General features: G+C 35.0%; 1 protein-coding gene and 1 long non-coding RNA gene across 2 annotated transcripts in view; one reads left to right on the forward strand and one right to left on the reverse strand.

Moving 5' to 3' along the window:
• Positions 1 to 12,973, forward strand: part of LOC110891442 — a 49,262-nt gene that overhangs the window by 17,445 nt on the left and 18,844 nt on the right. Inside the window, exon 5 of the mRNA XM_035980371.1 lies at positions 12,720 to 12,791. Within this exon, the coding sequence (XP_035836264.1) occupies positions 12,720 to 12,791 (72 nt within the window). The remainder of the gene's footprint in view (positions 1 to 12,719; positions 12,792 to 12,973) is intronic.
• Positions 736 to 2,266, reverse strand: LOC110891443. The gene is made up of 3 exons (XR_002565347.2): positions 1,794 to 2,266; positions 1,542 to 1,701; positions 736 to 980 (listed from the first exon to the last, which is right to left on the reverse strand). It is a non-coding gene; the product is annotated as an uncharacterized LOC110891443 (long non-coding RNA).

Below are 12,973 nucleotides of genomic sequence, written 5' to 3' on the forward strand. Positions count from 1 at the left end.
TTTTTATTTATTTATTAAACAGTTAAATAACAACATGAATTGACCAAAATACCCTTAATTGAATAAACATAACCAAAAATTTTAATCTGGTTAGCACTAAAGGACGTAGAGTGTAACGGGTTTTGCAAATAAAGGATTGTAACTGTAATTATTGAAGTTAAAGGCTATCCGTTGCAATCCGGTACAAACATAAAGGACGAAAAGTGTAATTTACCCTAATTCCAAATTTCACTTTGAAATATCTACCCAATCTTAGCAATGCCCTCCATTGATAAGGCAACTTTCCACACTATAAGAAAATACAAACGGAAAACACAACGCTATAATTGGGAAATTTTTCAAAGAACCATGCCTTAATCAGAAAAGAAAACCCGAATGTACATGAATTTACAAACAGAAGCTGCTAAAAAAACGGGTAATTCAAAGAATACATTTTCGTTTCTGAAAGCAACAGTATCTATGATACACATCATGCCAGAAGAAAGAAGTTTATGTTGCTCATATCAATAGCTATCTTAGAGATGGCAAATTTTTGAAGCACAGATTGTGTTCTCACAACCCCCCCCCCCCCCCCCCCCCCCCAAAAAAAACCCAGTGAAGGTTTGCTCTACAATAGCCCAAAAGGCTTGATTTCCGCCAAGAAAGATTAAACAAACGCCTAAGAAGTTCCATATTATAATGTATGACGACAACTTTAGTTTTCCCAAATGGCTTAAGAAAGCAAAACTTCCAATAGTATATCATTCACTGATTGTCAAATATATAAGATTACGATACAACAACGAACATCAAGTAAACGTTTTTTGATGACTTACCAAAAGTTACACTTACCAAACTACAATATTTATAGATAGAGAAAGGAAACCAAAAAGGAAAAAGACACTTTTACCTGGTAACAAAATAACTTCATATGGTGCATGGGAATCCTCTAATTCATCTTTGTTAGAGTGTCTAGCATCGCTTTGTCATGTAGCTATTGTCTGAAATAAATTAAAAACATATATTACATTCACTAAAAATGGGTGTGGCTAGTAGCACAATCTACATGTTTTGACTACTAAACAGTTAGAAAATCATTTAAATTATTGGCCCAAGTGAATATATTCGTTGTTCTGCTACAGTACAAATTAAGCAAACAAAGAGATAATGTGGGTAATAATAACTGGAAATACGATTAAGATCTTTTACCTATATACATTTCATAACTTCTTAATATTCTTTGAAATGAGAAACTTACCCAGTGTAGATTTCATAACTTCTTAATATTCTTTGAAATGAGAAACTTACTCATTCAAATTAGGGATGAGCGCGATACCAACCGGTACCGAAAATCTCCAAAAACAGGTATTTGTACCGAAAATACCTGGGACGGTACCGGTATTTAAAGGCAAAAAACAGTAAATGCTGGTATCGGTACCGCAAATGTCAAAAGTCCGTACCAATAGTGATTAACTCTAAGTTAAAATAGTGATATAGAAAGTGAATAATTTCAAAAGTGACACACGTCTTATCAGATTATAGATTTCAGTCAATGTAATTACCAATAGATATGTAGAATACCGTTTCAGATCCAACATCATTCTTGATTAAATCATCTTCGTTGGCACTCCAGGTGCGACACCAGCGTGAAAACCCATCAAGAATGATCCTTAGTTATCAGATTGATACTTCGTTTAGAGATACAGAGATGAAAGCATACCGCTAGAAGGTTGGGATGGTGTAGGCGATTAGAGAGGATTAGGGTTTAATAAATGAAATCTAACATCTTTAGAGATATAAAGATGAAATCTTACCTGCTAGAAGGTTGGGAATGGTGTACCCGATTAGAGAGCCTTTTTGACGAAGAACACATCAGATTCAATGGTCGTGGGAGGATTAGCAGAAAGAGATCCAAGAATAAACCTTAATGTGTGTGTAGTACGATACAACTTGCAAAAGAAAATAAAAGGGGAAACGGTGCAGGTGGAAGCGTGGTGAAGAAGACTATTGAGATTGAGAACTTAGAACTATAGTCTTCATCGATTTTGACCCATATTACAAAACGGGTCCTCCTAACCCGTGCACCAAAGGAAAGGGAAGTGTGGTTTAGGCGGGAAAAACTAAAACGAAGTCTCTAGATAGCATCATTTGTCTCTTCTATAGTTCTCTTCTTTATTAGGTAGTATAGATGGGAAATAAATCTATGGGTTCTAAATCGTTAAAAAAAATTCGAACTCACTTTGTTCTTATACATATAAGAGTAATGGTTTACACAGTTTAACCATGTAAGCCCAAAAAGTAATCTTTTGACATATTAAACCTTGAAGTTGAATTATATAATGATTTTGGCCCTAGACACTAACTTTGTTATTTTTTACAGTTAACTGTAAAAGTAATTAGGTTATTATATCCCTTGGAGGCAGTTTTTGATAACTTTAAAGTTCTTTTAATATTTAATAGATTATTAATTCAATTACTCAAGTTTATTTTGTTATTCTGTTATTTTTACGATTATTATTTCACAAATACGTTTTAAATATAACAATAAATATGCATTTTCTTTAAAAGTAAACACCATTTTTAACTCATTTGTTATTTGACCCTTTTTACTAAACGGTCTATTGTTTTTAAAATTGTTCCATTTTAAATCATTCTTTTCAATTTGGTTTGTCTTTTAAAGTTTTTTTAACAATTCATTCTATAAAATCGTTTATTTTTAAACTTTTTTAAACAATTTCCTTTTTTTAAATCGTTCATTTTTTAAATTTTAAAAAACAACGTGTATAAAACAGAAGAAATGGAAGATTTGAAAAATATGAACTATTCTAATAAAAAGTTTGCAAAATATCGTTCATTTTTTAAACTTTTTTTTAAATGGTTTATCTGTTTTCAAATCTCCATTTGTTTGTTTCAAATTAATTATTTTTTTATCTGTTTTCAAATCTCCACTTGTTAGCTTATTTTTGTAAGTTTTTGTTTTATTATAAAAGTTTTTTTTAAACCACTCGTCGATCGTTTTGAAATTTCTTTAATTTTTGAAATCGTTCATTTTATAAAGTTCTTTTTTACCTAATGGCTATAAGTAAATTGAATACAAAATTTCAAACAAGTTTAAAAATGGTTCTAAAAGAACGGTTTAAAAAGAAACAATTTTAAAAATGAACGGCTTAAAAACGAAATTTTTAAAAAAGTTAAAAGAAACGGTATAAAATGAAATATTTAAAAAAATAAAGGATAAACGACTTTACAAAGGTTTAAAAACGATAGACGCTTTTAATAAAAACAAATGATTATTAAAACGACGTTTATAAAAAACAAACGGTTAATAAAAATGTATATTTATTTGTATATTTAAAACGTATTTTGTTAAATAATAATCGTGAAAATAACTAAATAATAAAAAAAGCTTGAGTAATTGCATTACTAATCTTTTTAATATTAAAAGAGCTTTGTAGTTATTAAAAATAGCCCTAAGGTATGTAATGACCTAATTACCTTACACTTAAGTGCAAAAAAGTAATAAAGTTATTGTTATGGGTCAAAACTGTTATAAAATGCAACTTTATAGTCTGATACGTCAAAAGATTCCTTTTTAAATTGAAAAAGTTAAACTGACTAAACCACAAGAGCCAAACAGTAATTTACAGTACATATATAAGTATAAAAAGGATAAAGTAGGCTAAACGATAAATTGTTTTGTATCATCATATAAAAATTAACCAACTTTGTTGTTACCTTTTGGCAATATATATATATATATATATATATATATATATATATTTCCGGGTTATTTACAGTAGTTCAGTTTTTAAAAACTTTTAATACCTTTTGGTAATATATATTTTTTTCCGGATGATTTACAGTAGTTTAGTTTTTAAAGACTTTTAATACTTTTAATATATGGTTTACTGAAGCGATGCTATTTTTTTGTTTTTTTAATGATGCATTGATGCATCCGTAAGTTTCGTCATGTCTATAGGCGGGTGGGTTAACCCATTTTTCCCTGGAATTGGTGGTGGACTCGGGTTACTCATGGAATAATCCGTTTGGTCCGGTGGGTGCCTCGAGAGTGCTCCGGATTGATTCTTGTTGAACAATAACACAAGAATCTCACCAACGATTAACACTCAATTCATTTTTCAAACAAACGATTCAAGAAGAATTACAGACTCAATTGAATTGTGCTCACCTAACCCTAATCCACAATCTACCTTTTATACTGATTAGCAACGGCTAATAACTGCCTAAACAGACATCTTAACAAACATCTTTCTAGATTGACACGTATGACCCCTGCACATTATTAAACATTCTAAACAAGAACATGACTTATGCAAAAGTTACACAACAGACCCTCTACTTACAAAAAATAGTCTAAAAGAAGTTAGACTTTCTCCAACTTATCCCAACAATCTCCACCTTTGGATAAAGTCTATCCAACATTGAGCAGTTCACAACAATATTCAAACTTTGTTCCAGGCAATACCTTAGTGAATATATCAGCAGCATTCTCTAAGGTATCCACCTCTTTAATCAGCACCTCTCTTGATTTCACCACGTCTCTTATAAAATGCAATTTCACATTTATATGTTTGGTCCTTTCATGATAAACCTGATTCTTTGTCAACTGCACTGCACTTTGACAATTACATAATACCACAATTTTATCAACTTCTATACCCAGATCAGTAACAAACCCTCTAAGCCACATGCTCGCTTTCACTACTTCAATTAGAGCAACATACTTAGCTTCTGTAGTTGACAAAGTTAGTATATGTTGTAATGTAGCCTTCCCGCTAACAAGAGTACCAAACAACTTAAAAGCATATCCAGTCATTGACTTTCCCTTATTCAGATCTTTAGCAAAATCTGAATCTGAATAACCCAAAACCTGTTCATCAAAACTCTCTTCCAAACACCACACCTTTATCTTGTGTACCTCTGAGATACCTAAGTATCCACTTGACTGCCTCCCAGTGTATTTTCCCAGGATTTGAAACATACCTGCTGACCATGCTAACTCCAAATCCCAGATCAGGTCTTGTGCAAATCATAAGGTACATTAGGCTTCCAACTACATTTGCATAAGGATACTTCTCCATAATTTTCTTTTCATCTTCAGTTTGAGGAGAGTCTCTTATCAAAGCTTAAAATGTTGAGCCAATGGTATTGAAACAGGTTTACTATCTTCCATAGCAAAGCTTTCCAACACCCTTTTAATATAGGACCTTTGATTCAAATACAACAATCCATGATCTCTATCTCTGAGAATCTCCATACCCAGAATCCTTTTAGCCGGCCCCAGTTCCTTCATATCAAACTCTTGGTTCAACAAATTATTTGTATCTTTGATTACCTGTTGGTTCTCACAAGCCATCAACATGTCATCTACATATAACAATAGATACACAGACTTTCCCTGCTCATACTCTCCAATGTACACACAACTGTCATACTTACTTCTATTGAAGCCATCAGAGACAATATAGTCATCAAATCTAAGATGCCATTGCCTAGGTGATTCTTTTAAACCATACAAAGACCTCAGCAACAAACATACCTTATCTTCATGTCCTTCAACTTCAAACCCTTGAGGCTGCTTCATGTATATCTAATTGCTCCAGCTCAAAATTTTTGTATGCAGTTAATGCCAATATTACCCTTATAGAGGTATGCTTTACCACGTGAGAAAAACTTTCATTGTAATCCGCACCAGCTCTCTGTGTGAAACCTTTAGCCACCAACCTTGCCTTGTATCTTGGCAATTCTCTTGGCATCCATTCTTTAACCTTCTAAATCCACTTACAGGATACAAGCTTCTGATCCTTTGGCTTATCCACTAACTCACAGGTTTCATTTTTATACAAGGACTTTATTTCTTCTTTCATTGTCACTTGCCATTTGTCTTTCTCAACAGAATTAATGGCTTCATTACAAGACAGTGGTTCATTTATACTATCATGTTCAATAACACTAAAGACAAATGCATAAATATCCTCTTGTGTTCTAAACCTTACAGGTTTCACTATTTGTCTTCTTGTTCTGTCTTTAGCAATGCATTGCCCTGATGACTGATCACTTGTATTCTCTGATGAAATATGACCACCTTGACCCACATTAGTCTGTTCAGAACTACTTTCAACATGTTCACTTGCTTCAGGTTCACTTGCCATAGGCTCTACCTCAACCTGAACTCTCTTGACTCTTTTATCAGATCCATTGATCACATCCTTGTATAACATTTCTTCTATGACTTTAACATTTCTGCTGTTAATAACATTTCTGAGCCTTGTTCTCTAGCTTACCATTATTTACATATGAATAAGCTAAAGAACCAAATACCTTCAAGTCTTCAAAATCTGTTACAGGTAGACCTGACCACTTCCCCGTAGGCACCATGATTTCAATGGCTGAAGATGGTGACCTATTAATGACATGTGCTGCAGTCTTTAAAGCTTCAGCCCAAAAACTTTTAGGTAGCCCAGATTGATGAACCATACACCTAACTCTTTCAAGTAGGGTCCTGTTCATCCTTTCTACAAGACCATTTTGTTGTGGGGTTCCAGGTATTGTTAGATGCCTAGCAATACCTTTGTTTCTACAAAAAATGTGAAACTCATTACTGTAGAATTCCAGACCATTGTCTGTTCTTAGTTTCTTGACCTTTCTTTCAAATTGTGTCTCTACATGAACTTTCCACTCCTTAAATTTTTCAAATGCTTCATGCTTGTGTTTAAAGGATACACCCACGCCCTCCTTGAGTAGTCATCAATCAAGGATAAGAAATACAAAGCTCCTTCTAAAGACATGGTTCTTGCTGGCCCCCATAGATCTGCATGAACATAATCTAGGACCTTTTTTTTGTCACAACCCCCGTCCCCTTACACAAAGACAGGAACGGGCGGTCGCGGCCAGTTTCGGTGGTATCCTATTATTGTCTAATTTGGCAACGGAATTTTCATTAGGACCGTAGTTAGGAAATGTTTTATCAGAGTAAAATACCACATTTTCATATTAAACACATGGGATAAACCCAAGTTTGCAGTACACTTAGTTTCATAGGAATAAATCTTATTTTTATTTAATAAAAACATCTATTTTATTTTAGGTAACTTTATTGCCACTTTTCCAAGCCTTCAGTGCTGTCCAGCTGGCTTCTATTTGGCTTTTACATATTGTTACCTGAAACGCGTTTAAAAACATTTTGTCATTGGGAAATACTGGTGAGTGAATCCAGTTTAATCAAGTTTAAATAAGAACCATTGTACAGTATTGAGGGCGGTCTCGCAATTACATTTGTTTCCAAGTTATACCAATTACCACCCACGGTACTATCAAACCTGACTTGTGGAAATGTTACTCCTTGACCAGGTGGTAACAAATTTTGTATACAAAACCCCAACATACCGACGATAATTGTATCCTTACAAATACTCAATAACTGCTTAATATATAATTAATTAAGTGAGGTTTTGTAAAAACAGTTTGTAAAAAGGAGATTACTCACATTGTTGTCTTAGATTTTCTGTAAGGGTTTCCTGGGAATTATCTATAAATTACACAAATGCACACGTGTTAGTATAATAACTCATTTTAACATTAGTAATACCCTCCCCAAGATGGCATTCCAACGACTACGTCGGGAAGAACCACGATAGTCGTTACGGAACCCTAGATCAATCGGGCAGAGTATCTAATACGTATCCAGGGTTATGATACTTACAACGGAGCAGAACCTCGTTATTTAGGGGGTATTATACCCGAGTATAGCTTCTACTACTTCAGAATTTGATTAGAAAGAAAAGAAATGAGCGAGTCGACTGAAAATCTGAGGCCTCCTTTATATAGTGTCTGATTTGGACCTTCTCGCGGCCCGCATAAGGGTAGCCAAGGGGCTACGCGGCCCGCGTCAAAGATGGTCAACGGCGTAGGTGATCCGGGTCACCTAGTAGGTTCAACACTAGTCGGACACGTGTCAGCACCGGGTTTTGCCACACTTTCGATCTCTAGCGGCCCGCGTAAGATCCTAAGGGGTCTACGCGGCCCGCGACAAGCCCAAAAATTGATTTTTAATTATTTTTAATAATATTTAAGGTATTCGGGGTCTGTTTTCACGTATGGGGTGTTTTTAGGAACATATTGGGATACTCTAAATATTTTTAGGGTGTCGGGAAATATTACGAGGGTGTCGGTTTAGGGTTGTTATATTTTGACCTATGAACCCCTCTTGAGAACTTAACCTTATGTGCCTTTCCCATTACACAATTCTCACATAAACCAAATTCATAGTCTACCAAGTCTTTTATCACACCTTGCTTTATTAACTCCTTCATTCCTTGACTACCCATATGGCCTAACCTTTTGTGCCATAACATGGCAGTACTTTCTTTCTTTTCTGCTACTGCAACTTCACCACACATAGCATGACCATCTAAGACATAGATGTCATTGGCCCTTCTTGTACCAGTTAAAACTACCATAGACCCTTTTACAACTCTGGCCTTTCCATGCTTAAGACTAACAGTATAGCCATTACTTTCACAGGTACCCAAAGAAATTAAATTCTTGGTCAATTTAGGAATATACCTGACATTGGACAACTCTACTTCAGTGCTATTGGTAAGTTTAAGAACAACTGTGCCATGCCCTTCGATCATACATGCCCTGTCATCTCCTAGCTTTACTGAGCCAAGATTTTCTTTCTTGAACTCCTTAAACAAACTTGTGTTTGGAGTCATATGATAAGATCCTCGAGAATCCATGATCCAATCATCTTTAGGACCATGATCTGTGACTACTAGTACATCTGCACTATCATATCCATCTAAAGATTCTTCAGAAGTCTGATGATGGCCTTGAGTCTTTGTTGAACTTGAAGATGAATCAAACTTCTTTTGCTTCTTGTTTCTTTGTGGGCAATCTCTTTTCAAGTGTTTCTCATAACTACATATGAAACACTTTCTTTTAAACTTTGACTTTGATCTCTCTTGCCCCTTTTGTTTGAATGACCTCTGTTCAGTTCTTCCCCTTACAACCAGACCTTCACCAACATCTTCTTGTTCATCAGACTTCTTCTTCAATTCTTTAGAATTTAAGGCAGCTAAACATCTACCATGGATAACGAATCCCTCCCATACATAAGAGTATCCACAAAATGTTCATATGAACTCGGTAATGAAGTCAAGAATATGATTACTTGATCTGCATCATCTATACCTACCTCAATGTTTTCTAAATCAATAATGGGTTTATTAAACTCATCTGTATGATCTTCAAGGGACTTACCAGAAGCCAAATTGAATGTGTATTTCTTTAGATACAACCAATTAGCCAGTGACTTCGTCATGTACAGGCTTTCTAGCTTGGTCCGGATTCAGGCAACTATAGTCTCCTTTGAAACCTCCCTGAGTACTCTATCTCCGAGACTCAACACAATCTCGCTATGAGCCTTTTCCATTATCTCCTTCTTCTCCTTGTCTGTCACTCTCTGATCTCCTGGAAGCTTATCTTCCCCTTTTAGGGCATCTACAACCCCATTATGAACTAATAGGGCCTTCATCTTCATCCTCCACAGACCAAAATCGTTTTTACCGTCAAACTAATCAAGAACAAGCTTTGTTGTTGATCCCATCATGAATAATCAAAATTTCTGATCAATCTTCAATGAAATTCTATCAAAATCGAGCCACCGTGGCTCTGATACCAATTGTTGAACAATAACACAAGAATCTCACCAACGATTAACACTCGATTCATTATTCAAACAAACGATTCAAGAAGAATTACAAACTCAATACCTAACCCTAATCCCCAATCTACCTTTTATACTGATTAGCAACAGCTAATAACTGCCTAAACAGACATCTTAACGAACATCTTTCTAGATTGACACTTATGACCCCTGCGCATTATTAAACATTCTAAACAAGAACATGACTTATGCAGAAGTTACACAACAGACCCTCTACTTACAAAAACAGTCTAAAAGAAGTTAGACTTTCTCCAACTTATCCCAACAATTATGTTGGTCGTTCAAAAAAAAGATCAATTGAACTATATCTATATATATATATATATATATATATATATATATATATATATATATATATATATATATATGAATAAAAAAGAGGTTATAAATGAACTATATATGAATACAAAAAGGATAAGTCCTTACTAATATATAACAACGTTAAGAGTATAAGTCAATGAAAATGTAATTGTTTTTAACATCAAAACGAAGCCATTTTATTCAATACCACCAAACATACAGCCACATGATCCACCCTAGCAAGTAGTTAAACTAGCCAAAAACAGAAACAAAAAACAGAGTAGTTGCAACCCATAACTTGTAACACCAAAACCTTTCCGTTTCTACCCAACCATATCCTCCAAATTGTCATTAAGAAAACTGCATACATGGCTTCCTTTTTGTTCTTCGACCCTTTCGCCGACTTGCATAAGTCCAGCATTTGATTCAACGACACAAACTGGAATGGAACTGGAACCTCCAGCCATACACATATACGTGACCACACTATTCTGGCCCAAATGCACTCAGCAATGACATGATATGGTCCACCGATTCCAACCCCAAATCATCTCTTGCATCTCCCATCTCCCACAATTATACATCTTCTTGCAAGAGCATTGTATGTAGGAATACTTTTACTAACCATTCTCCACACAAAACAATTTACCTTCAGGAATGCTATGGAGCTCCACCTGAAGTTTCAATATAGAGAACTCCCCAGCCATGTTTCCAAACTCCCAACCTTTTAGATTCTGATTCATCAACATATCTCTTAGCCAAGCCGCTTGGTTAATCTCTTCGATCATGTCGAATAGCCTTCTCAACGCAATGTCCCAAAGTATTCCATGTTCGGTCCTTCTATAACTTTTATTAACTCTGACTGATTTTACCTTACATATAGAAAACACATCGGGAAACTAGTCATTTAGCTTGCCGCCTGGAATCCAGTTATGAAGCTAGAATCTAGCTGACTCTTCCTTCCCCACTGAGCATACAAACTTTATTTCCAGATTGATGCCCCTGTTGCAAAATTCTCTATTTATTGACCCAATAGCATTCCATACACCAGGCAGAGTTTTCTTACTAGGAACCAGCCCCCCGAGCTCCTTCCTTTCATATTACATCAATAACATTAACCCAAAGCGGTTCCCGGATGATTTGTAGCGCCACCACCATTTTGAGAGGAGGCCTCAGTTCATATATTCAAAGTAAATGTAATTGTCGTACCATTTTTTTTTTCGCAAAATCAAATCAAGATATGATACAAACATACATACCTTTTCATGCTAGCCTTCACGCTGGTGCGAACAACACTTCTTTAGCTTTTCAACATTCGAATGGCACAATTACTCAAAAAAGAAAGTAACTAAATGATGGATCTTCCAACTTCATGCTAGATTTGAGCAAAATTCATGAAGTGTACAACCAAAATAAAATAATATATGGATAAGAACCCTTAAACCAAAATCGACGATGTAGAAATTAGAATCACGTATTGTTGGGTGAATTGGTGTGGAGGCTCGATCAAGGGAGGGCGGCCGACCCTAGCTTTGAGTCGGCCCACACATCTTTATTTGGCAGTTAAATTAGGGTTTCAATTTAGTCGGCCCTAGTTATCTCTATGTGGGCTTGGGCCTAACTTGGGTTTCCAAACGCTAGATTAGTCTCTATATATTGATATCATTGTACTTGTAATTCCTTGAGCACCTGAATGATAAAGAAACCCTAGTTGCAGCAGAGTGGACGTAGGTCAGCCAACTGAACCACTTTAAATCTTCGTGTCGTTTATAGCTTTCGTGTGTGTGTGTTCAGTTTCGTGTGTGTATTCAATCCTAGTGATACTAACAACTGGCATCAGAGCTTTGGCTCTTGATCGGGATTACACGAGAACCACCACCATCAGTTCTTTCGCCGTCAGCCACCCAGACAATCATCGCCGCCACCCTAGCGACGCTAGGGTTCTGCCACCATCGCAGAAGGAGTTTTGGGTTCTGTTTTTTCAAAAGCTTTAACAACCAGTCATGAAACCGTTTTCATTTGAAGATTGGCCCCTTTCTTGAAGCTTATGGGATTCAGATGGGACATCTATTGAAGCTTATGGGATTTCGATGGATGAATCCCAAGCCCTTGTCGATTGGGTGCCCACTTAGGTTTAAAAATAGTGGGTTTTTGTTACTTGCTCACCTTTTCATTTTGATTCAAAATGTGTTCATATTCCATAACATTATATACATTTTCCATAAAAAACTACTAATCTTCAATTTACAACCGTATCCTGGACGAATTATCGCCACCAATCGTTTTCGTGTGTACAAGCTACAAATGAAACGTCTCATGTATACAAGCTACAAATGAAACGCCCAATTTCTCTCTCTGATAGAATCTATATGCATAGCATTTTAATCAGACAAGGCATATGATATTGTTTCTATCATCTCTTAATTTCCTTGTCCGTACTCATTAATTTTCTACCAAATTTGACGTGTAATTTACTGTTAAATTCATTTGATGGTTTTAACTATATATTATCTTTGAACACCAATTTTGTCAACATCTTATGATCTATTATATTAGCAATTTCTTCGTTGTTTTATAGTTTGTTACTTACTTAATTAGTACATAGTTTTTCATCACCAATTTGTAGTTATTATTTCAAATTTACAGTTTTGAGCAGTAACTTATTTTTCTCTGAAATGATGTCTTAAAGGAGGAGCAAGTACAACAATTGGGTAAGGATCAAGTTGACGACAAACTTGAGAAAGCAAGGCATGAAATTCTTGTAAGACACTAAGACCTTTCTATCTTTCTTACTTCATTTTTTTGTTAGTGAAATGTTTATAAAAGATAAAATCCATAAACTGAAATACATTAGATAAAATTTGAATATCATAAATTTGGAACAATCACGTTTATCATTTACCAAATACAGAACAATAGAGATACTCAATTATTATAATCTGG

The sequence above is a fragment of the Helianthus annuus genome, chromosome 11 (assembly GCF_002127325.2).
Source record: "Helianthus annuus cultivar XRQ/B chromosome 11, HanXRQr2.0-SUNRISE, whole genome shotgun sequence".
Classification (NCBI taxonomy): Eukaryota; Viridiplantae; Streptophyta; class Magnoliopsida; order Asterales; family Asteraceae; genus Helianthus; species Helianthus annuus.